This window comes from Solanum dulcamara, chromosome 8 (genome assembly GCF_947179165.1).
Source record: "Solanum dulcamara chromosome 8, daSolDulc1.2, whole genome shotgun sequence".
In the NCBI taxonomy this organism is placed as follows: domain Eukaryota; kingdom Viridiplantae; phylum Streptophyta; class Magnoliopsida; order Solanales; family Solanaceae; genus Solanum; species Solanum dulcamara.
In genome coordinates this window covers 10711042-10737692 of record NC_077244.1, presented here as the reverse complement: position 1 = coordinate 10737692, position 26651 = coordinate 10711042, and the positions used below count along the sequence as shown (strand labels likewise).

At 34.5% G+C, this 26651-nt stretch overlaps 2 protein-coding genes and 1 long non-coding RNA gene across 3 annotated transcripts; all 3 read left to right on the top strand.

Annotated features, from left to right (window-relative positions):
- Window positions 1-1508: 1508 nt before the first annotated feature.
- LOC129900671 (uncharacterized) lies at window positions 1509-4980 on the top strand. Its single transcript, XR_008769665.1, has 2 exons — window positions 1509-2082; window positions 4647-4980. It is a non-coding gene; the product is annotated as an uncharacterized LOC129900671 (long non-coding RNA).
- Window positions 4981-15793: 10813 nt separating this feature from the next.
- LOC129900643 (40S ribosomal protein S23) lies at window positions 15794-21063 on the top strand. Its single transcript, XM_055975656.1, has 4 exons — window positions 15794-15914; window positions 20200-20355; window positions 20457-20583; window positions 20681-21063. The coding sequence occupies exons 1-4, from the start codon at window positions 15910-15912 to the stop codon at window positions 20819-20821; spliced, it is 429 nt and encodes a 142-aa protein (XP_055831631.1). The 5' UTR covers window positions 15794-15909; the 3' UTR covers window positions 20822-21063.
- A 1794-nt stretch (window positions 21064-22857) lies between these two features.
- On the top strand, window positions 22858-23517 carry LOC129899795 (uncharacterized protein At4g02000-like). The gene has a single exon (XM_055974809.1). It carries the CDS (start codon window positions 22858-22860, stop codon window positions 23515-23517), a length of 660 nt encoding a protein of 219 aa, XP_055830784.1.
- The last annotated feature ends 3134 nt before the right edge of the window (window positions 23518-26651 follow it).

The following is a 26651-nucleotide window of genomic DNA, read 5'->3' as shown; positions in this document are numbered from 1 at the left end:
TGCTGCCTGATAGTCGTGAGGTTCCTCCACTTATGAGACTTGCCACTGTTCTATTTTTTGAAATCGGGTGGGAGCGCTGACAATATTTGGCCAAGAGAAATTCTCTCTAAAGAGAGTTCTCGGTTCTGAAGTTCCACCACTGCTTGAGTTTTAAAGATTTGCAAATATCATGAATCTTTCTGAAACCAACTCCTCCTTCATCGCATGGATTGCATAAGTTACTCCAAGAAACCCAGTGATACCCCTTCCTTCCATTTTTATCACCCCAAAAGAAATTCGATGTCACCTTTTCAATCTCACCAAGTACGGTTTTAAGAGGAGAAACCGGGCTTAGGAGATGGATCTGAAGTGACTATACAACATACTTGATAAGAGTAGCCTTTCCACCATAGCTAAGCATCTATGTCTGCCACCTAGTGATCCTGCCAGTTACTTTGGAAATAATACCGGAGTAATGAACTATCCTTTGTTTCTCAATATAAAGAGGGCACCCAAGATAATTGATTGCAGATTCTTTTTGAGAAAAAACAGTGATCGCTTTAATAGAAGCAATAGTAGGAGGGTGTGCAATAGTAGGGACCATGAAATGACTTTTACTTCTATTAATAAGCTGACAGAACATCCTTCATAGTTAGTGAGAGTCTGCATAACCAACTCAAGCGATCTCTTTCTATCAGAGGTGAAAATAATGACATCATTTGCAAAACTAAGGTGATTAACCTTAGACCCCCTCTTTTCCAAATAAAACCCGTGGAAAAATTGGCTGTCATTCAAGTTGTTCATGTTGACATCCAATTTTGACCGACCTAAAACTCTCTCTCGAACTATTTGATTGAGTAAGTATTTTTAAAACTTATCTATTTTTATTTAACGTTTAACTTTTATTCGATTAAATTACATATCTTGGTGTTCATAATTTATAAAATTTTATTATTATTGTTGTTGTTGTTAATTTTTTTTAATGATTTTCCATACATTCAAATTTTAATTATTTATTTAGTATATTATTATTATTATTATTATTATTATTGTCACTTATTTATCCATTTTTATGAATCTTTAACTTAGAATAAAGATTTTATATAAATTTTAAATTTTAAGTGTTTATTTAGTATGTAATATGTATACATTATATTATATATTATGAAATATATTTCTTTCATATAAAAATTCATTATTTATTTATTTAATATGTGTAGTATTTTTATTAATTAAATAGCAATTCATTTATTTTTCCTCCAAATTATTTGAATCATGACCTTCTCTATTCAATTTTATTTTAATTCTAGTCAAATTGCTTAGAATTCATTTCAATTCTAGCCTTTTTGGTGCAATTCCTATGTCAATTGTAACCAAGCTATGCCCAATTCATTTCATTCCTAGCCAAATTGAGTCAATTTAATTAGATTTAAAAATCTCAAACCTATCTTTTAATCTCAAATGTCCATTTTTCTTGATCAAACAACTGAGATTTATTCCTCAATTTATTCATTTTTAATAATCAAACAGCCCCCAAATCCCTAATTTTTATTTCTTCTTCCTCTCAAAAAAGAGGAGAGGACTGCTCTCTCATCTCAAAAAAATAGAGACAAACCACCGCCCCTTCCTCTCTTCATCGGCGCCGCCCACCTTCATCTCTCCTCTCCACTTCAAGGACCTCACCACCACTTCCTCCCCTGCGCTCCGCTCCTCCCTCTCACAAAAGGACCGCCGCCCCTCACTCTTCACCTTCTCCATCAGAAAACCACCACCTCCGTCCCTCACTCTCTCTCTCCCTTTCCTCACCGGTGAGTCTCTCTCCTCCGGCGAAGGACCCCATAGACCTCACCTTCTTTTCTTCTCTCCCTCATCTCCATTCTCTCCCGTCTCTCCCTTTTGCGTTAAAGTCTCACCGTGGAGACTACCTCCATCCATATTTCTTCTCCTCTCATCCCCTACCGGAAAAGCCCATGCAACCACTGCCCTCCTCCGTCGAAGGACAGGGTACTACCGCTCCATCAGCGAGCCATAACGAGGCCAGCGACTCCATCCAGCAACAAAGAAGAGACGGCGCCAAAGACGGATCTGTAGAGATCCGTCCGGGTATGTTCATTTCAATCTCTAAATCTACTATGTCAAAACTTGATCTCTGTTGGTTGATCATTCTAATATTGGTTGATTTTAATAAAATTTTGGTCCATAAAGGTCCTTCTAAATTGTATATTGTTGCACACATCTATTCAACTCTTTGATTGTGAAAAACAGAATTGGTTCACTCACTTTCTTCTTCGTCTTAGAGTATAGATTATGTGTATGTGTTGTTGGATCTGATCAATTAGTTGTTTCTCTAGTTTTTCCTCGAACGATTCTAACATCTGAAATCAGTTTAGGTTTGGTGTTGAATTGGTTTAATATTTGTCAATATTTATTGTCACGCCTCGGGAGGGTACGAAGACCATTGTTGGTTCCCAAGCGAACCATTTGGTCTAATCACACATCCAAACTCTCAGCATTTGGTCTAATCACACATCCAAACTCTCAGCGGAAGGTTCAACATAACTCAAAGGACAGATAACTCATGTGGGCACTCAAAACATCATGAATAATGAAATAATATTCTGAAAAATACTCAAGCATGAAGGGACTCAATGTCACGTACTCAATAATGAAATTTAGTTTTTAAAACAAAATCTAGAACAAATCCATCTAACTCAATTTTGACTCTATCTATGAAGCCTTTAACTCAATACTAGAGAGGTGCCAAGACAAGTCCAAGGCTACCTCAATTGACAAGTAGCCGCTGCCTTGTTGGGCTAGCGGGCGGAAAATTCCTCGGGCGTGCGGCCGGCCGCGGCAAGATAGTGCCTGTAAAATGGGCATAACTTTTTACCTCGAACTCCAATGGATGCAAACTTAGTGGCGTTGGAAAGAAGACTCATAGATATTTAATTTTATAGGTTATGGGCCACCTAAATCCTTACATATTGAGATATATGGTTGTTTGAAGTTGACCTAAGTAAAATATTTTATCGAAACTAAATCGGTATGGAAGCTTTCAAATCGACTTTGTGCTAGAGGATCCTTATGACCTTAATTCATCTCCAAATCTATTCTCACACTAGAGAATTAGCCTCAACACATGCACACAATTATGAATCATTCGGTACAACCCCATACACATATGAAAGATAGCTCGGTCTTAGCTTTAAAAAAAATTGAGGTGTTACATTTATATTGCAATTTATTTATGCATGGTCCTTTGAATCTACCAATACCTATGTCAAACATTTTGGTTGTCTTGTTTTGGTGCTTGGTGCTTGAACAAACAAAGGAAATTGAAATGCTTGGGAAGTTCAGTGAATGATAATGACTTTGGACAGTTAATCTATTGATACCTATATTAACGTTTCTGTGTCTACTAGTATAATTTTTCTTTGTTTATTCCCTTTCTTATTTCAATGTTCCTTTTATTTGTTGTGCATATTTTTCCATGCTTTGTACTTCTGTCTGATTGCTGATTTTTGTTAATTGATTCATAACAGCTTGTTACTTGTTAATTTTTGAGTAAGCTAACGCTTTTTGAATCATACGGCATCTTGCTTAATGAAATGGTACCTGCAAAAACCTTGGTTTGCTCCAACCGATATAAAGAAGCATATTATGACATTTCTATTGTTTAATTAATGTGATACATGACTGATTATTTGATTTTAAGCAATAATATTAATGTCTTATGTTGACCTTTTCAAGTCGATAACTTGATCATTTAACTATTCTTGGCAAGATATAATTTATTTAAGGTAAATTTCATATAACTTGTTGCTTTCCTTGCAATCTGAGTCCCTGTTACTTGCTTTATTTTGGTAAACATTGATTTAGTCTCAGAATTTATTGACTTAATTAGCTTAATCACCTATTTATAGTAAATGTGAATCTAATTGATTCAACTAATCCATGTAAGGGAAGTTCATCGATTAACTCCCTTCTTCAAGCAGCCTTGATTGTTCAAGTATTTATGATAAATTTATATTATTTGATTTAGCTTGTACAGATTTCTAGATGTTGTTATGGTAAACTTGGATAGGGTAAAATATACATATATATTACTTTGTGGCCTGAATAGTTGGGAGCTTTTAGTTTATGGCAAATTTGATTCAGTCTTTGCTTAATTGATTCTTCTCACCTAATTAAGGAAAATAGTCTTCTTGATTGATTGATTTTTCTTTTAATAGAATATTGCTTTCCCATGACTGACTCTATATTCTTTACTATATAATATGCATATTTTGGTCATTCTAAAGGGACTGGACATCTCTGGACACTTTTGTTTTTCACTTTAACATACTTGCCAAAAGTAATACATAATACGATAAGGAAGACGACTCTCAAGCTTTTTGTCTCAGGTTACTTGTTCTGTTGTTTGAGTTCTTGTTTGTTATCTTCTCAACCTGTTAGTAACCTTTACTAGCATAATTTTATGTTACATTAAAGGAGTCACCCAACTTAGTCCCCTATCTTTTTTCATGTGTATTTACTGTATTATATGTTTAAATATGCACATGTTATCATCTTCTCTCTTTTGCTCATTGATGTGAAAACTACATGACCGTTATATATATTTTGTGTTATTGGTATATCGTTTATATTTTATTTTTATGGCTTAGCAGGTTTTGAATTAAAGTTCAAGACAATGAAGAGTTCGCTTTGGTTGAGATTATATCAGAAGAAGTTGTTTATTTAGATCTTTCTCTTTATGTGTATTTCTTTCTTTGAAACATTACATTATTCGGTCTTGTAATAATGTTGTAAACGCTCTCTAAATAATGAAATAATTGGGGACTAGCTAATGGGAGGTGTGCTACATGTGTTTATTTTTTTTTATCTTTTTTCATGTGTATTTACTGTATTACATGTTTAAATATGCACATGTTGTCATCTTTTCTCTTTTGCTAATTGATGTGAAAACTACATGACCGTTATATATATTTTGTGTTATTGGTATATCGTTTGTATTTTTTTTTATGGTTTAGCAGGTTTTGAACTAAAGCTCAACACAATGAAGAGTTCGCTTTGGTTGGGATTATATCGGAAGAAGTTGTTTATTTACATCTTTCTCTTTATGTGTATTTCTTTCTTTGAAACATTACGTTATTTGGTCTTGGGAGGGGAACTATGTGTTACTTCTGTTTATTTTTTTAATCTCATCATGATCTACTTGTGTACGTTAAAAAGCATGTCTATAGGAATTAAGCGATTTTAATTTGTTTAAACAAGTTTACTAATTTGATTTAAAGAAAGTTACTATTAATCATATTTCATTGACATGCCAAACCATTTATCTACATTTAAGCATCTTTAAAAAGAATTTGCTGATCTGAAATGCCTATGGTCTGTGACACAGTGAATCATCCATAATATAGGTATATTAGTGTTAACCTGCATAATGTCTTCTTCTAAACAATTGTCAATAAGTAAAGCTTCATCTGTTTGCTTCCTTTCTGTTTAGTCCAGCTATCCACTATTTTTGCTTTTAAAATATTAAAGCATGCTAATTAATTTTTATATTTTAAACATGTCCTATTTAAAAGATAGAACCCTATAAGGTGTGTCATGTCTAAGTATGTCTGGAATAAATAAATTCTTATCATGCCTACAAAATTTATTTTAGTATATTAATTCACATATATAAATCCATATATAAATCATGTCTAATTTAGTGTGATGTTATATATTTTTATCAATCCAGAAATCATGCCCATAGGACGTAATAAATAAATTTCAGCATATTACTTTATTGTTTTATCATGCCTATAGTATCTTACTAATAAATTTTAGCATGTTTTATGTAGAAATTATGCCTATAAGTTTAATAAATATTTTCTCTGTTTTGTAGAAATCATGTCTATTGGCCATTATAAATATTTGTAGTATAATATTATTAATAGAAACCATGCCTTTAGATTTTTAACAAATACTTCAGCATCTTATATTAAAACCATGCCTCTAGAATTGTAGTACATGTTTATCATAATATTATATATAGAGACCATGTCTATAGGATTTTGACAAATATTTATCATGTTATTCTATTTTTGAAATCATGCCTACAATTTTAATAAATTTTCAGCATATCATTTCATTTAGACACCATGTCTATAAATAGTATTTTAAATAAATTTTAATCATGCTATTAACTAGAAATCATATTCATGGGATTTTATAAAATGTCTTTAGTTAATAATTAAAGAACAATATCTCCTTTTATTAGGTTTAAGTTTAGAAATTAAGATTGCCCTCACATGTCTAATAATTAATCTTTTTTCGTGTTATTTAAGTTTTTGTGTTATGATTCATACATCTGATTATGTATGCACACACATTATGTTTATTATGTCCTTCAGAACTTGTATATCTTTTCAAGCATGTTAATTAATTAATCTAAAGGCATATTTGATATTTTATGTGCTAATTGCTCGTCTTAGTTGTTATGTTTGACGATATGTCTAATTAGGAAGTCTATATTTTCTTTAAGTCTAGAACTTACCCAATTATTAAGTTCAATGCCTCTTGGATGTTAAGATGGGATGTAGGCACCTTTTAGGACGTTAGTTTTATTATTTCATTTAGATCTCTTTAGGATTATAATAATAAATAAACTTAGGAGGGATAGGGTAAATAGGCCCCTCGAAAATGATGAAAAGGTGATTCCGGCATACTTTATGTATCTTGTCTTCCGATAATAAGCCTGACATTGATCCAAGCAGGATAAACTAATTTAGTTTAGTTAAGTTCCTCATTATTTTATTTTATTTTATTTTTCTATTCGTATTATTTGGGGTAGTTTAACTAATAATAAACAATAATTTTCTTTCTCTAATTAATTGTGTAAATTTCTATCTTCTCGCTTATCATGTCCTTACTTATCGCTCATTAATTGAATATTTGCCTATTACTTATTTTATATTATATTTCTCACCACTTAGTTTTGTATTTTTAATTATTAAAATAAAATTAGAGACCTTTATTTGTCATATTTTTAGACCCTCACATAAGTTTATAAGATTCGACTGGGACCCATATTTGTGGACCTCGGCACCTTTCTTTTGAGGTAATTTGAACCCTTACCCGAACTCTGATTGTGTTGACCTTTTAAATTAATTTTGTTCTAATTTAGTGTAGAATGGAGCCCTAATGCTCCTTTAATTTGTTAGGTAGCGACTCTTCTCTTTTAAAAATCCTAAAAAAGAGTTGTCACGTCATTGCAATCCCGTTTTGAGAAAAATGGAGCGTGACAGTTCATCATCCTGGAAAGTACTTCCGCGTCTAAAATAAATAGGGCAGGAGCAAGTGGGTGACCTAGTTTTAAACCTCTAGTAGAGTGGAAAAACCATATCTAGTACCGTTCACAATCACAGAGTACCAATTATCAATCATAGTCCTCCAAATCATGTCTATAATAAATTCACAAAAACCCATTCTTCAAAGGACGAGGCAAGTGTAAGCCCAAGAAACTCTATCATAAGCTTTGGCCATATCAAACTTAATGACCACATTTCCTCCGGTGTTTTTCTTTTTAATACCCTGAACCACTTCTTGAGCAAGCATGATATTTTCTGAGATACTCCTCCCTTTAACAAAATCATATTGGTTTGCAAAAATAAGACCAGGAAGAATAGGAATAAGACAGAGACAAATAAGCTTCAAAATAACCTTGTTGGTGAAGTTACTCAAACTGATCGGTCTGAACTCAGAAAAGTGATTTGGGAACTCCACTTTGGGGATCAAAACTAAGAAGGTATGTGAAAAGTATTTCGAAAGAGAGGTACCACAAAAGAAAGATCTGATCACAGCAAGGAGATCCATTTTAATGATGTCCCAACAAACTTGAATTTTTTTCTATTCATACCATCTGGCCCTACTGCAAAGTTGTGATTCATAGAGAAAACCACATTCTTTAGCTCCTCCAAATTTGGCATAGCAGTCAAGGTATCATTTTGCTTGGTTGTGACCAGAGCTGGGATGCAAGTCAATAGATCTTTCCTAACAAAATGACTTTTCTCCGTAAACAACTCTTGAAAATGGTTACAGGCAGCCATAGCAATATTAGCATCACCCTGAATCCAAGCACCTGTATCATCTTGTACTTCATGAATAAAAATCTTTTTTCTTTTACCCCACATAGGAGCGTGGAAGTAGCTAGTGTTAGCATCTCCATCTTTAAACCAATGTAACTATGTTTTTTGCTTCAAGATAGACTCTTCCAACTTAAGGAACCTGATGTATTCAACATTTAAGGCATGTAAGGAAGATCTATCTTGATCACTGTTAGTTTGGATATATTTTTCCTTTGCAAGTCAGATAGCTTCTTCATATTTTTTAACCCGAGCAAAAATATCCCTAAACTCACTTTTAGACCATTTTCTAAGTGTAGTACTGAGTCGCTTCATTTTTTGGTGAAAAACCCACATCGGATTCACCTGAATATCATGGTCCCAACAAAGTCTCACTGTATCCATAAAAGTCGGATTATCAACCCAATAATGAAGAAATTTGAAATATTTGATGGTAGTCTCATGTGAATTAATCATCTTCACTGGAAGAGGGTAGTGATCTAAACCCACAAATGACAAATGTATCACTGTAGTGAGAGGCATTTTACAGAGCCAATTGTTATTTATCATAGCCCTGTCAAGCCTCTTCCAAATCACATCATTCGGACGTCTCCCATTGGACCAAGTAAAAGTAGTACCATGATAACCCAAGTCAATCAATCCACACTGCTCAATCATGTGAATAAACTCGTAGCTTTTTCTTATTCTATACGGAACACCCCCAAGCTTCTCCTCTGGAGTAGTGATAACATTGAAGTCTCCAGCAGTACACCATAGACTAGTAGTATCTGATTTACGCCTAAGAGTATCCCAAAGAGGAACTCGGAGATTATCTCGGATCTTAGCATAATAAAGGTAATAATGAAACTCTGTGCACATTCTATATGTTTAAACTCACAAGTCACCTATTGGTCATCTGATCTAAGAAGAACACCATTAGTGTCCTTGTCCCAAAAAACCCAAATTTTTCCATTGTCATTACAGATTGATTTATGCATTATCAAGTAGTTTGTGAAGAGATTATATGTGTGTTATCAGAAAAAGGCTCAAGTATGGCAATAGCTGAAAGTTTATGAATATGTTTGAGAGCTTTAGGTCTCTCCAAAGCACCAAGTGTCTTGATGCTCCTTGCATTCCAAATGAGCGTACTAATCATGATAAAGTTTAAGTTTCATCTTCTGTCTGGTCCTGGTTGTTAGGGGACCGATCTTAGAACCTGGTGAAAACATAGAAGTACCCCAAGGTGAAAGACCTTGCTCATCCACAATTTTTTTTATTTGGGAAGTAGAATAAAACATCTTAATAAGTTATAGGGCACGTGCATCATCTGCGAATTCAAGTTGCTCTTTTCCTTCTTCAGGAATATCATCTTTTTACTCTTCTGAAATAACTTGCATGTATTCATCATTAATAAAATCTTTACTACCGGGAGTTTTTAGATTACACACCATAAATACAAGATCTAGAGACTCTGTAGCAATATGAGTGATCTGATCTTTATCTAAATTACCCTGTGAATTTGAAACAATAACCCGAATAAAAAAGATATCAATAGAATCATTAGGATGGTCATAAATAAAATGACCAGCCCGCTCTGTAGAACTCGATTTCATAACTAGCTTTGGAGATCTGATTGTCTAAAATCTAAGTAGTCTGATCACGAGTTTCTCTATGTCCAAGAATTTTTTATGAGTCCTAGCATAGGAACTAAAAATCTTTTGATCATGTAATTCCGCTTTCTTATTCTGAGATGCCTTTCTCTTTTGAGAATTAGGCTTTTCTTTAGTTGTTGAAATGGCATGAATATTTTGAGCCTGACTCTTATGGGTAGGGAAAATAACTTTGGATGTAATCGGGTGGAAAAGACTTGTACTAGTAGGCTTTATGGGCATCTCTTGATAACCATCCGAACCTACACAGACATCCTCCTGACCATCAACCTCACCTCCTTCAACCAATAAGTCATAATTGGCAGCACGTATAATGGGGTTGCCATGTGGAGTGGGATTGGACGCATGAATAATGGGGTAGCCATGGGGAGGGCAAGTGGTCGCACGTATAATGGGGTTACCATAGGAAGGGGGAGAAGAGTTCTTAGCAACAACCTGGTTTTTAGTAGAAGAATCTCCTTCCTCATATGATTGTCTTGCCACTATACTTGTTTGCCATTGTTTTCTGGATCTAGTTGTTGTGAAACTTGATTCTTTGGATTTTTTGGGATTTGCTCTTTTGGATATTGTAGGACTTTCTCTTTTAAATTTTGCGGGACTTGCTTTTTTGAGTTTTGTGGTCCTTGCTTTGGATTTTGTGGAACCTATAGGTTAGTACAATCAATATGTAAAGAGGAAGAAGAAGCCATACCTGAATCGTTTGATTATTTCGGAGCTTTGGCTCTGTTAGCTTTCTTGACAGCCTTTTCTTTCTCTTTTTGTTTTATTCTTTCTTCATCTCTCTTCTTCGTATCACATGCTAAGTGAGTGCGGCCTTGGTGCTTGCAATAAGAGTAATAAAGGGTGGTGTCTTCATATTGTATATCTTGCCAACAGCCTTCCCCATTAATATCATCATCCGGGTCAAAACTAATCCAAACATTTTGAATCTAAGGCTTCATGATATCCATTTGGACTTTAGCCTTTGCTACACCACCTCTAGTCTTTTATAGGAAAGTCGCATCAAAATGGAGAACTTGACCCACATCAGCAAGCAAATGGGCAACAAATTCCTTATAATAGCAATGCCATGGTAGTTTAGGTAGGACAACATAAATTGGAATAATAAGAGTTTCATAATTCGGCGAGAAAGTTGGAGCCTAAATATGGATTCTCATGAACTTACCATCAATATAAAGTCTATTACTATCCAACACAGTAGCTCTGTCATGTTCTTTATCCAAACCAATGTAGATATGCCTTGAGTTGAAGTGAGTAATCTTGACAGAGACGAAGAGTTCAACTTAAGTGATAAACTTCTTTCGAATTATCTCCATCTTGGGCATGGGGTCATAAAACTTACCAATGAGGGTATATTTACACGATTCATACATCTTCACCATATAAACATTTCTATTGAACATCACCGTCGAACAACCTTGTTTGGTTGATCTTTTAGGAGGAGTAAGATCAATCTTGGGTTCTTTATCACCATGTCTAGTTCATAGTTTGTTACCCCAAGAAGGAATAGTGGTAGGGGGAGAAGGATGTGTAGTGGTGGAGTAAGAAAAGGTTTGGGGATTTTTGTTTGGAGGTAGTGCACTCGTGATAAGAGGAATAGCCATTTTTTTAGGATTGTTTGGCTTATAGTTATTGAAATTGGAAGAGATAGGAGGAAAGTGGTTGTTGGGAGGTTTAGTGGTGTTTTTAGGATCTATCTGTAACATTCCATGTTATTCTAGCCTAGACTAAGTTCATGAGAAATATTGATGAATTGGACTGAACAATGGACTACGAGGGAGGTCTATGATTCGTAGGTTGTTCTACGAGTCGTAGGAACAATTCGTAGACCTCTCCAACACTTGGTGAAATTTTGATTTAGAGAAGCCTCCCTAAGAGCTACCATTACGAGTCTTAATCATTCCTATGAGTCATAGGAATGAGTCATAGAGCCTTTGCCTAAATTTTGAAAATACAAGCCTCAGTACCTTGACTACGAGTTGACAGGACAACCCGTAGAGATGACTATGATCCATAGAAATGACTCTTAGAAGCACCTAACACTTAGTCAAATTTCTAAACTGGAAGTTCACATCTACGAGGGAAGTTGATGTGTCGTCAAAGTTCCTATGAGTCGTAGAAACAACCCGTAGGGAAACTTCAAAGACTCATTATTTCAGGATTTTGAGAAAACCTACAGGAGGAGGGAAGTTCAAGACTCGACAAGTATTTGATGACTCATAGACACGAATCATAGACACCAACATTTTCCAGCCCAATTTCACATTGGAAGATGACGACCCGTAGACGTTTCTAGAGTCATCATGATGACTCATAAGCGACTAATTTTAGGTTTTTATGAGGGTAGATTGGTCTTTTTCCACCTCTCTTAGACTAAAATCCTGATGTTTTAGGACTAAATTAAGTCCCTTATCAGTACCTAGTAAGCCTAATACCCTCTATAACACTTGAATTGTTTGAAAGCGAGGATTTGAAAAGAGGAGAAAGACTAGGGTTCAAGTTCTTCAAGTGAGGTCTCCGAGTTATTGATTGTTGTTCGAGTCCAGGTATGTAAGACTGAACTAAAACATGGATTTTATTCCTTCATGTGCCCATGATTGTGATAGATGGAATGTGTACGGATTGAGCCTCAATAATTGTATTCCTTGAGAAGTTCTTATCTTAAAAATATACACGTTTTACTAATTATTGATGGAATGTTATTTTTCTACGAATTAATTCCTCGAACACATGAATTGAACTACTTGTTTTACTTAAATGCTAGAAATATGTTGATTGATATTGAATTGTACACATCTTAAGATTGAGTCTAGAGCCTTGAATTGTGGATGTACGATTGTGATTGGAACGTGAGTGTGATGATAGTAATGATAGTATTGACATATTGATAGTCCTGAATGTTGTCATAAATGATTGTCTAAAATCTCTTTTAATTACATGATTGAAAATGATTGGGAATTGATTGGTTGAAGGGATTGGTTTGATAGAACGAATGAACTGAAAGAGTCCAAAAGAGAATTATTGATTTGGTTTGATTTGGATTGATTGTATTATGAGCTTGACTCTTGGGAGGAGTATTGAACACCGAATTAGGTAAGAGTAAGTAATAACTCGAACTCAATAACTACGTCACCAAACATAGGAGAGGATTGAACCATTAAAGTTGGATGTTTCTCATATTACTATCCTGATATGATAGGGCTTGATTGGTTATGGATCCATGATTGTTGATTCGTTCCTACCCTGGCAAGATATGAACGGGCGTGGCAACAACGTCGGTTTATTGTACTATTACTAGCTCATAAGTGATAGTTGTCGGATAAGAGAAACTCCCATATAGGTCTTGATAGTACTTTGATTCTGATTGGAATGGATTGGATTGGATTGTATATGATTGGTCTTGTCTAAACCATAATCTTGTTTAGACTTAGGACATCTTGATTGAGTAGTTCCTTCTTTTAAGTTGAGATTCTGAGTTGATTTGATTCTACCCTGATGTATGTTTCATTCTACCATTTTGCATACTCGTACATTCCATGTACTGACGTTCATTTAGGCCTGCATCATTTCATGATGCAGAGACAGGTACTATAGATCATCAACAGGCGCATCGTTGGGGATCTATTCCCTCCAGCTAGTTGGTGAGTCCTCCTTGTTTCCAAAGGTTATCGCAGTTATCTTTTCAGCTTTGTGTTAACTTTCCTTTATTTGATTTGTGATAGCCATGAATCTGTCATTAGCACCTCTTAGATTGTTGATAGAGGCTTGATAGATTAGAGTGTTGATGATGCTGATTTGTTTCATTTTGACTAGTTTCATTCTTACTAGTTGTTGATTGGATAGATGGTTGACCTTTGGCCTTATTTATGAGTAGTATTCTTGTGAGTTGAGTCTTCCGCTGATAGAATGTGATTGAATGAAGGTTTGATTGGATTAAGTGGTTCACTTGAAGACCAGCAATGGTCTTCAAGTGCCGACCACGTCTAGGATACCCTCCCGGGGCGTGTACACTATGTTAGAGTTTGGAATGGGAAAAATAGTGGTGGAAGTGGGCTGAAAATAGTCACTGTTTCGATACTATCGAGGGATGCAATTTTGGCATTGGAGCTATGAGGGTTTAAAATTTTGTATTTTTGGTTAATAGTGTTGTTGGGATGGTGGGAAATGTTCTGGGAGTGATAAAAAAAACTTCAATCACCGGATCACTGATTCCGTCGGGATAATTTATAGTAGTAGTTTGTCCAATCAGGTTTTTTGAATTTGAATAATTTTGGTATGGATTGGAGAGAGATTTTTGAATATTAGGGTTGCTGCCAATCATAGGATTATTTTGGTGGTGATTTTGTAATTTTTCAATCACCGGAGCTCCGCCACCACCGACGGTGGTAATTGAATTAGGTACTCTAATTTTCAAATTTGACAAAATATGGTGCTCACCTGACAGGGATTCTTACATATTCGGAGTCCTCTTATCAAGTTGAGTAGATTGGCATTGCCAATTTTGAGTTTCAATCATCGTCGTTTCTCCGTGATTGTCCGCCAAACCTAGTGTAACCCTAAATCCCAAATTCGAATAATTAGGTTGCAAATTTGATGGGCCTTTTTGGATTGTTGTGTTAGTGGGGGGAATCTGCACAAAACCATCAAGATAATTTTGAATTCGGCCTCCTCCGATGGTGCCGCCGCCTTGGTCAGAATGAATAGTGATCGCAATTTTTTTTTTCCAAATTTTCGGAGCTGTGAATATCGGATTGAGAAAAATTACTTGGAAAAATCTTTTGCTTTTTTCATCCATAGTTTCAGGTGAGAATTCATCATAGGGATTATGAGAACTATTCAGAGCAGTCAAATTATCATCAACTTGTGGATCTGGTGAATAATTTCTATCTGTTGAATTAATCAAAACTATTTTTTTTTTTACAGAGACAATTTTTATTGAACTTGTTTGTTCTTGTTTTTTTATTAACTTGAATGTATGTATCACATTGGGTGGGGGAGGAGTTGGTGTTGGGGTGGGTGGGTGGAGGAGGGGTTGGTGTTAGGGTGGGGTTGGAAAGATGACGGCGGGGTGGGTGGGGGTTAATAATTGTTAATTTTTATTTTTTTTGGATTAAAAAATTACCACGTGTCATTAAATTATTGGTTATTTTTTCTATTCAAAAGATATTATTTGATAATTATTTTTTATGCCACGTGTCTTTATTTAATTTGCTGTTTTTGACACGTCAGACGAGTGTATTACACACACTTAATATATTTTGGTGATTGTCAAAAAAGTGTCAAAATGACACATCAGACCCTTACATTAGGTGTCTAAAATGAACATCTTCTGATTTAGGTGTCTAAGTAAAAGTTGGTGCCAACTTTAAGGGGCCACCGATGGGTTTGGCCTTAATAATATATAGTATTGACTAATGGTGGTAATTACCGATAGTTATTAGTGGATGTAATAATAGTTGGCGGTAATGATTGCAAATAATATCTTATGGTGATGACGATTGATTTGGTGATTGATAGTAGTGGTGGTTGTGGTTGGATAGAGGATGGTGGTCGTGGATGGTAGGTGGTGGTGATTGACGGTGATGATAGTTGTGGCTGAAATGGGTTGTGGGTGGTGGGTGAAAGTAGATAGAATAACGGTGAAGTGTAATATTTGTAGAAATTCTTAATTATACAATATAGCTTGCCAAAAGTTATAGAAAGTATACACTGACTATACAATATTGATTACTTATACATGAGCTATACACTGAATATGATACATTATATACATGAAATATACACTGAGTATACATGAATATGCACCGAATATACATGAATATATATCGAATGATCCTTTTTTGATAATTAAAATGACCGAATGACCATCATCCCAATAAATATGTCCGGTGATTTTTCCTAAATATAAATGTAAATGAGTATTTTTTGACTCTTTTTCCCTTGACAATAATACCAGCAACCAGCCCAGCCCATCAACAACACGATCCAAAAGCAAATAAATTTCGCAGAAATGTATCTGCAACCCAAAATCCGCCTTTAAAAGTCGTTCCAGATTAGGGTTTGGCTCACTTGAGTATTTTCAGCTTTGCAGCTCCTCAGACCCCTTCATTCCTCCAGTTGCAGCAGCGAGGCAACTTCGTTATATCACCATGGGGTAACCTCCTCTTCCTCTGCTCTTGTAAAATTTATTTAGTAATGTCGTACTTCATCGTGTTGAAGATGCTATGAGAAAGCATTCAGTATAAGGAAATGTACAATATAAGCTATAAGTATAATGTACTGATTGATGTATGTCATTAAACGATTATGTTGTAAGAAACTGAGAATATATTGTGTAGTCAGCTTACTGGTTTGGCTTTGTTGAGAAAGTTAGATAGATATATGGGTATATAAATTATAAAGTTGTTACCTTGACGGTTCTGTGTGGATGTGTAGTTCCTCAGTCCATCTTGGCAAAACAGTTGAGCTCTCTTGAGGGCAATGAGTTGTTTTGAATGCTAATGGACTCAGATCAAATGTCTCTCTAAACTGTTCTGGGCTCCTCAAGCACCGTGGGGTTACAGATCAGTAGAGAAGAAACATCTAGCTAATGAAACCTGACATGCCATTAGTAGGCATTCTTATTGTGTCTATTATGTCTTCTTGTGCTTGACATCCAGTTTCTATTATGTCTTCTTGTGCTTGTGTCGAAATTTAAGGTCTTGACATACTTATAGTTTGGCTAATCTAATTTCATTCTCTTAACTTAATTGAATAAACATTCCAGTAGAAATAAGCAATTGGAAAAATGTAGGCTTAGTATTTGATCATATTAACAACATACTCAGTGTGATTCCCACTAGTTTGGGGAGGCTAGGATGTAAATATACCGTATCCCCCTACCTTTGTGGGCTAGAGGTTGTTTCGGGTAGACTTGTTCATATTAAATAGTTTCTATTATTAAACTGGGAATGCAATGTGTAAAAGAGAAACTTTGTAATTCTTGTTTGTTTTGCATTATGAATACTTAAATCTATGGGTGATATATTTAAAATTTGTTACCTGGCTGTTCTATGTGAATGTGTAATTCCTCAGTCCATCTTGGCAAAGCAGTTGAGTCCTCTTGAGGGCAATGAATTGTTTTGAATGCTAATGGACTCAGATCAAATGTCTCTCTAAACTGTTCTGGGCTCGTCAAGCTCTGTGGGGTTACAGATCAGTAGAGAAGAAACATCTAGCTAATGAAATCCCCTTTCTCCATGCAAAAAATATTCTATTTCTTATAGCTATGCAAAAAAAGACAATCAGCGAGTATAAAAATTATGAGCAATTGACTTTGCTCTTATGTTTTCTTGTGCTTGTGTCTAAATATAAGGTCTTGAGTCTTGTCATACATAACAATTTTGGGAAACTGATTACATTTGACATCAAAAGGTCTTTACTTCATAACAAGAACAACATTTGAACTTAATTGAATGAGCATTGCAGTAGAAACAAGCACTTAAGAAAATGATTGGTTTGGTATTTGGGTCATATTAAATAGTTTGTATTATTAAATTGGAAATGCAATGTGTAAAATCGAAACTTTGTAATTATATAGGTAGTTTTGCATTTCTGAGAAAAGTTAAACGTTGTGGGATTGAATTTAAAACTTGTTACCTGGCTGTTCTGTGTGTATGCATAATTCCTCAGTCCATCTTGGCAAATCAGTTGAGTCCTTTCGAGGGCAATGAATTGTTTTGAATGCTAATGGACTCAGATTAAATGTCTCTCTAAACTGTTCTGGGCTTCTCAAGATCCGTGGGTTTACAGATCAGTAGAGAAGAAACCTCTAGCTAATGAAACTCCCTTCCTCCATGCAATAAATACTCTATTTCTTATAGCTATGACACTGTTTAACATGCCAACAGTAGGCATTCAGTGAGTGCTAAGTTATGAGTAAATAGTGTTGTTCTTAAGTTTTCTTGTGCTTGTGTCAAAATGTAAGGTGTTGACATACTTATAGTTTGGCTAATCTAATTTTATTCTCTTAAACTTAATTGAATAAGCATTCCAGTGGAAATAAACACTTGGTATTTGGTCATATTAACAACATACCCAGTGTGATTCCCACTAGTGAATTTTGGGGAGGTATCCCCCTACCTTTGTAGGGTAGAGGTTGTTTTCGATAGATTTGTTCATATTAAATTGTTTGTATTATTAAACTGGGAATGCAATGTGTAAAAGAGAAACTTTGTAATTCTAGTTTGTTTTGCATTATGAATACTTAAATCTATGGGTGATATATTTAAAATGTGTTACCTGGCTGTTCCATGTGGATGTTTAATTCCCCAGTCCATCTTGGCAAAGCAGTTGTGTCCCTCTCAAGGTCAATAACTTGTTTTGAATGCTAATGGACTCAGATCAAATGTCTCTCTAAACTGTTCTTGGCTCCTCAAGCTCCGTGGGGTTACAGATCAGTAGAGAAGAAACATCTAGCTAATGAAATCCCCCTTCCTCCATGCAAAAATTACTCTATATCTTATAGCTATGCAAAAAAAGACATTCAGCGAGTATGTAAATTATGAGTAATTGGCTTTATTCTTCTGTTTTTGTGTGCTTGTGTCTAAATATAATGTCTTGTGCCTTGAGATACTTAACAGTTTGGGAAAACTAACTAAATTTGACATCAAAAGGGCCTAGTTCAAAATGAGATTAACATTTGAACTTAATTGAATAAGCATTGCAGTAGAAACAAGCACTTAAGAAAATGATTGGTTTGGTATTTGGTCATATTAAATAGTTGTATTATTAAATTGGAAATGCAATGTGTAAAATAGAACTTCGTAATTCTAGCTAGTTTTGCATTACTGAGAAAAGTTAAATTATGGGGGATAAATTTAAAACTTGTTACCTGGCTGTTCTGTGTGGATACTTAATTCCTCAGTCCATCTTGGCAAAGCAGTTGAGTCCTCTTGAGGGCAAAGAATTGTTTTGAATGCTAATGGACTCAGATCAAATGTCTCTCTAAACTGTTCTGGGCTTCTCAAGTTCCGTGGGGTTACAGATCAGTAGAGAAGAAACATCTAGCTAATGAAACCCCCTTCCTCCATGCGAAAAAACTCTACTTATAGCTATGCACAAAAAGATATTTAGCAAGTATAAAATTATGAGTAATTGGCTTTGTTCTTATGTTTTCTTATGCTTGTGTCTAAATATAAGGTCTTGAGCCTTGTCATACTTGACAATTTGGGGAGACTAATTACATTTGACATGAAAAGGGCTTTACTTCATAATGAGATCAACCTTTGAACTTAATTGAATAAGCATTCCACTATAAACAAGCACTTGAGAAAGTGATTGTCTTGGTATTTGGTCATATTAAATAGTTATATTATTAAATTGGAAATGCAATGTGTAAAATAGAAACTTTGTAATTCTAGCTTGTTTTGCATTACTGAGAAACATTAAACTATGGGGGATAAATTTAAAACTCAGTCCATCTTGGCAAAGCGGTTGAGTCCTCTCGAGGGTAATGAATTGTTTTGAATGCTAATGGACTCAGATCAAATGTCTCTCTTAACTGTTCTGGGCTCGTCAAGCTCTGTGGGGTTACAGGTCAGTGGAGAAGAAACATCTAGCTAATCCCCCCCCCCCAAATAAAAATAAAAATCAACCAATAAAAAAATCTTTATTTCTTATTAGCTATGTCAGTGCGTAACATGCCATTAGTAGGCACTCAGTGAGTATAAAAATTAAAGTATTTCCCTCTGTTCTTACGATTTCTTGTGGCTTGTGTTGACATAACAGTTTGGCAAACTAATTACATTAGACGTTAAAAGGGCTTTTTGTTCATAACAAGATTTACCTACCTTTGAACTTTTTTCAATAAAAATTTCATTCTCAATTTTATTTATTAATAATAATTATAACACAATTCTGAGTATATGTAAACCTCCCAAGAGAAATTGTTATTTGATGATTGAATAAGCATTCTAGTAGAAACAAGCACACCGTAAAATGATTGGTAGTTTGTATTATTAAACTAGGAATTTAATGTGTAAAAGAGACTTTGTAATTATAACAAGTTCTGCTTCACTGAAAAATGTTAAATCTATGGGGATATGTTTAAAACTTGTTATTTGGAGGTTCTATTTGAATGCCTAATCCTGCAGTCCATCTGGGCAAAGTAGTTGAGCCCTCTTGAGGGCAAAGATTTGCTTTGAGTGCTAATGGACTTGAATCAAATGGCACTCTTAACTGTTCTGGGCTCCACAAACTCCATGGGGTTACTGATTAGATGAAACATGTAATAGAGATTTTGCAAGTTAGTTTAGATAGTAATTAACATCTTGTTATATGCTGTTGATTTTCTCTTTGTGTATCTATCAAGTGTGGTATCCCTCCATTGGTTGGCCAAATGTCAACATTTCCCCTTTTTTGGCCATTTCAAAATTTATATTGTACTAACTTTAATGCAGGAAGACACGTGGAATGGGAGCTGGTCGTAAACTGAAGTCCCACCGTCGGAGGCAGAGGTGGGCCGACAAGTCTTACAAGAAATCTCATCTTGGTAATGAATGGAAAAAGCCATTTGCAGGATCATCTCATGCCAAGGGGATTGTTCTTGAGAAAATGTATGACCAATTTTGCTTTCCATTTTTTAAATTCTTTTGTTTATCCATCTGTTTGTGTGCTTGCTTTAATAGACCTAATGTTAACACTGAATGAACTGCAGCGGTATTGAAGCTAAGCAGCCTAACTCTGCCATTAGAAAGTGTGCTAGAGTTCAATTGATAAAGAATGGGAAGAAGATAGCTGCTTTTGTACCCAATGATGGTTGTTTGAATTACATTGAAGAGAATGTATGTGTTGCCATCATTGCAAATTTGTCTTTTTTCTTTTAATTTCCTTTGTATAGTATTCTTTAATGTTGAATAAATCTCATCTGATTGTTTATAGGATGAGGTGTTGATCGCCGGATTTGGTCGTAAAGGGCATGCTGTGGGAGATATTCCTGGTGTTAGGTTCAAGGTTGTGAAGGTGTCTGGTGTGTCACTTTTGGCTCTCTTCAAAGAGAAGAAAGAGAAGCCCAGATCTTAATTATTACTTTGAGGTCAAGTGCAAGTGTCTTCTGAATGAATTTTTGTTAGGATCAAAATACCATTTTCTTTTCTTTTTCCCTAATTTTCAACTAGTATAGTTTGTCATGCATGTCCATGAAAATACCCAGGACATTTGTTTCACCTTCTGAAAATGAATGATGTTGTGTGGAATTTTGGATCAAGCTGTTGGAAGTTGAAAGCAATTAGTTTTCCTTACCTATATAAGAGTTCGATATTGAATTTTTTTGGCAATTGTCTTCTTAATTTGCTGTCTCTCATTTGTTTCTTTGATGAATGCTATTGTATTCATTAAGAGTCCTGTTTATGGTCTTTATATAATCAAAATTTATACTTATTTAAGTCAAACATTTGTTTCTGGCATTGATATGACAATATTGACTATAATATATTACGGTGACTTCGTAGATTTATTGTGAAAAAGGAAGAAATAATTTATTTTTTTATTGTTGACAAGTAAAATATAGATATAGCATTATGCCCTATATATTACCTAAAAAGCGTTTTTGTTCTATATATCAAGAAAATATCGTTATATATATAATAAAGGAGACTTATCTTTTTAGATGTTATAAAATATATTTAATTTAAAAATTAAATAATAATAATAATAGTAATAATGTATTTTAATGGAGCCCGTAAACTTCCAATATTTTGCATATTAGTAGAATTTTTATTATTAAACATCAAGATAACTATTTTATTTTTACGGGACATATATACACTGATAAATATCAATATTTAAAATGTCACGTAATAAATTTTAATTTAAATAAAAAATAAAATTGTAATTTACAATTTGCATTTAGAATTTATGAGAAGCTTGATCCTTTTTAAGTCAAACCTTATCAAAGCTTATGGATTTGAAAACAAAATATCAGTTTTAAATGTATAGTTAAATTTTTAACTGAAAATTAAATCTCCAGCAATTAAATTTTAAGTAGAATTCATAATCTAAAGAAACCTCTCTGGAGTTCCATTCAAATCAAATCAATCCTTAACAACATGAGTTGTGATTCAGTGGTGAGACTACTCCTCCCTTAACTAGAGGTTTCGGGTTCGAACCTTAGGCATGAAAAAAATCTTGTTGGGAGCGCCACCCCCAAATGGGCCCTACAAAGCGTGATCCGAATTTAGTCGAGGCTCCACGGGCTCCGGACACTGAATGGAAAACAGGAAAAAAAAAACAAAATAAATAAATCAATCCTTATCAATCTTTTGAATTCAAAAACAAAACTTCAAATTTTAACCGTGTGGTAAAATTATTTGAATTGAAATGAACATTTGGCCTCTTATATATACCCCTTTAATAACATATAAATTATTGTTTAGACTTTCATCTTCTTCTTTTTTTAATTATTAACTCTACTTATCTGTATCAAGATTTCATTACAAATACGTAGCAATAAGAACTGCAGATTTATTTTGTCAAATATTAACTCTGATTTTTTACTTTTATTTCAGGATTTACAGTTTTTGATTTATACATGAGTGATGATGATAATCTCTTGAACGTATCATCAAGAACGAAAGGTAAGAATATAGTTCAACTCTTGAAAACTATTTACAATTAGATGTTAAAATTTTACCAAGGATAGAAATGTTGATGAATTTTCTCATCTTTAAAGTTTCAGATCAATTTTTTTATGAGATATATTTTAATGACTTTTAAGTAGAAAATAAAATTAAAACGACACCCATTTTTTGGCAGTTGTCTGGACTTCAATTATCTAAACTGAGGTTTTTTTTCTCTCTCTACATGAGAGTGTTTTTCTCCTCATAATGGGGAGTTAAATATGAATAAAACTGCCAAATATGAAGATAACTGGCCATGTTGCCAATAATAACTACCACGTTCTCTAAGTTTTCATCCACAGAAAGTACTAAATGGTATAGTTTAATCCTTTTAGAGTAGTATTTTAATTTGATTTTGCTGCTCCACCATTCTTATACAAATCAAAAACTCCCAAAGCTAAACATTAAAGAAAACCTACGTACTTATCATTGGTATTCAAGATGGAGGACGAAATTACAGATAGACTCAACAAGTTCATTCTTACGGAGGAGGAAAAAGATTCTATTGAGATTGATGTTCAAGATATCATGTCAAGTATGAAAAATTGTGAAGTAAGTCTTCTCGGAAAGGTTATTGCAGACAAGCAAGTCAGTGTGTTAGGTGTTAAAAACACAATGATGCTTGTTTGGGGGAACCCTATTGGACTGAAAGTTTTACTGGTAGGCAAGAATCTCTTTCAATTTGTTTTCCGTCACAAAGAAGATGTGAAGAAGGTGTTGTATGGAACGTCGTGGCTTTATAGTAAATACTTGATCAACATACATCAATGGCAACCAACACTCCAGGCTAACTCTCATATCTTTAACATGTGTGAGTTATGGCTTCAAGTCTGGAATATACCACTACACTGGATATCCATTGAAGTAGGAAGTAAAATCAGACATGCTCTCGGAGGGACATCTGATGTCGTGATACCGGAAAATGGAAGCAAGGAGGGTAGACACATGCGCATAAAGGTTCTAATGAGTATTAACAGACCTCTACTGCGTGGAAAATTAATAAAGATGGGCTCGAAGGAAAAATGGGTGGAATTTCGATATGAAAATCTGCCATATGTTTGCTACTATTATGGAATACTAGGACATACAGAAAAATCTTGAGTTCTTCGTGAAGAAGATGTGCGATAAGGCAATGTCAAACGAGACCAATTTGGAGTTTGGATGAGGGCTGAAAATCACGGATTTACAGTAGGTACCTCAAGACATCAAGGTAATCACAATGTGCGATCCCCTGTTATCACGAAGGGCAAAGGGAAACAGATTGTGGATTGTGTTGAAGGAACTGGATCGAATGAACTAATGCAGACTGATAATAGAGTGGACGCAAATCAGGATAATGGAAACAATGAGAATATCCCTTCTTTTGCACCACACGAGTTATATAATAACTCAAAGAGAGGAACTCTTGTAGCGGAAGGAAACTTTGCTGGGCAGAACTCTACAGAAACAATTCAGGTAACTGATAGTGTAGTCGAAAATAATCTGAAATATGGTGGTACCAACGACTATTTATGTGCTGGACAACTGGAGGATGGCCAGGGAGAAATACATACGGTGCCGAATCAAACTGAGAATAATATGCAAATAGACAAACCAATGAAGGGGACTGGTTCAACACCTGAAAAATCGCAGTAGCCTGGTGCGATGGACGAACCGATATTTGCAGATACAATTGGCGGCAAAGAAGCACGAGAGTATTACTGGTTAGCAAAAATGAACCTGGGTGACACATTTGATCATGATGATCTCGAGAGATATCTTAACAAGCAAAAGGAGGCAGAATCTCAACAACCAAATACAATTGTTGATGCCCAATTAAAGATAGACAACGCTGCAAATTTGGAGTTCAACAATCAGCAGGTACCTAGTTCCCAAAATTTGTGTAAGAATTCACCTTTACTAATAATGACTAAAGAAGAGCTACTGGTCAAACAACAGAGAATGAAGTTGCTAAAAGAAATAGTACTACTGCTAAAGTTGATAGATATAGGAAAAATTTGAAACGTATGGCTAAAGCTAAAACATATGAAGTTGACAACAAGATTCTGGAAACAACTGGGATAGATAATAATTTGGTTGTTGTTGCTATTACTGATCATGTCGATTATCAAGACATGGGGGAAAAAAGAAAAGGTGAGGATAGTCAGTCTAATGACGTAAGGTTAAAAAAACAAAAACATGTGGTGGATAGGGAAGCCAGCCCTAAATGGCTTCCCTCTTCGCAATGAAGACATTGGTGTGGAATTGTCGAGGCCTTGGGGGGTCCTTGACAGTTCCCTTTCTGAAGGAGACAATGCATCTCCACTCCCCGAGTATGATTTTCTTAAGTGAAACAAAGAATCGCGAAAGAATGATGGTAAGAATCCAAAGACAATTACATATGACACACCTAATAAATGTGGATCCGGTGGGACTAGCTGGAGGATTATGCTTATTTTGGAATGACGATGTTCATGTATGTCAATTTAATTCAGCCTACTTTTATATTGAAACATATATACATGATATGACAACTGATTGTAAATATTGGCATATACTTGTTTACTTAAGTGCTGATAGAGCTACTCGTAGAACTCAATTGCGAGAATTTTTGTATAAATCAGATGGTTGGGGCTCATTGTGGATTATGGCAGGAGATTTCAATGATATTATAGACAATTCTAAAAAATCGAGAGGTAGAATGAGAGATATTTCATCTTTTCGAGACTTCAAAAATTTCTTATGGGATATTGGAGCTATATATCTAGGCTTTAATGGGAAACCTTGAACATGGTGGTGCTTTAGAGAAAATGATGAAATAATTCAAGAGAGACTAGATAGATCCATATGTTCTCCAGATTGGAGATTAGATTTTAGCCTCGCTAACATAACCCACTTAGATACAGAAGCTTCGGATCACACTTCTTTGTTGATAAATACGGAGCCTAGCTTTAGAAAAAAAAAAGAGAAGATTTTATTTTGATAAACATTGGAGCAAAAAGGAAGATGTCAATGCAATAGGCTTCGAACAATCTAAGGTGAGTTTTAAAATAAAGAATTGTAGGATTTTTTTATTAGCTTGGCTTCGAGGGGCTGAGAAAAATTCTAAAAAGAAGATTCAAGGGATCAAGGATAGAATTGAGGATTTAAAAAATAAGTCTATAAATTTTGATCTTACAAAATTGCGATTGCTTCGAAAGGAGTTAGGTCAAGCTTATAAGGATGAAGAAGCCTATTGGAAACAAAAGTCTAGAGCATTATGGCTTCAGGAAGGTGATAATAACACTTCTTTCTTTCATATGAAAACTATTCAAAGGCGTAAGTGTAATAATATTAAGGGTCTAAAATTAGACGATGGACAATGGGTTTACAAGCATAATGATGTGGTTAAAGAAATTGAAAGGTTTTACAAAATTTATTCACTACGTGTAGCCCTAGTAATTTTGATAATATTCTGAATCTTATTCATCCTTTAGTAGATAACTCTGTTAATGATATGTTTATTATAGAAGTCACTGATGCTGAAATTAAAAAGGCTATGTTTGATATGCATCCCTTAAAAGCTCCACGAATAGATGGTATAACTTCTTTTTTCTTTCAAAAATATTAGAACATTTTATCTAATGATGTGTGAAGCTGTAAAAAGTTTTTTTTCATTTAGGATATTTTCTACCTTCATGGAATGAAACTTTTATAACTTTGATTCCTAAAGTGAAAAATCCTAGTGATGTAAGTCAATTCAGACCAATTAGCTTATGTTCTACAATGTATAAAATTATTGCTAAAATTATCGTCATAAGACTCAAAGTTTACCTTTCCAATATTATTTCTCCTAACCAATCTACTTTTATTGGGAAAAGACAAATAGTTGTCAATGTAGTTTTAGCACATGAATTCTTTCATCTTTTAAAAAATAAAAGACGTGATAAGCAAGAATATATGACCCTTAAATTAGATATGGCTACAACTTATAATCAAGTTGAATGGATTTATATACAGAGGTTACTTCTTAAAATGGGGTTTCATGAGAGTTTGTTAATTGGATTATGCAATGTATCACTACTCTTACTTATAGATTTAATATTAATGGAGATATAACTGGTGACGTGAAACCTAATAGGGGCCTAAAGTAAGGAGATCCTCTATCTCCTTATGCCTTTCGAGGCTCTTAAACAAAGCAGAACTAAGTGGGGATATTCAAGGATTAAGCTTAGTTAGAGGTTGACCTACTATTAATCATCTATTATTTGCTGATG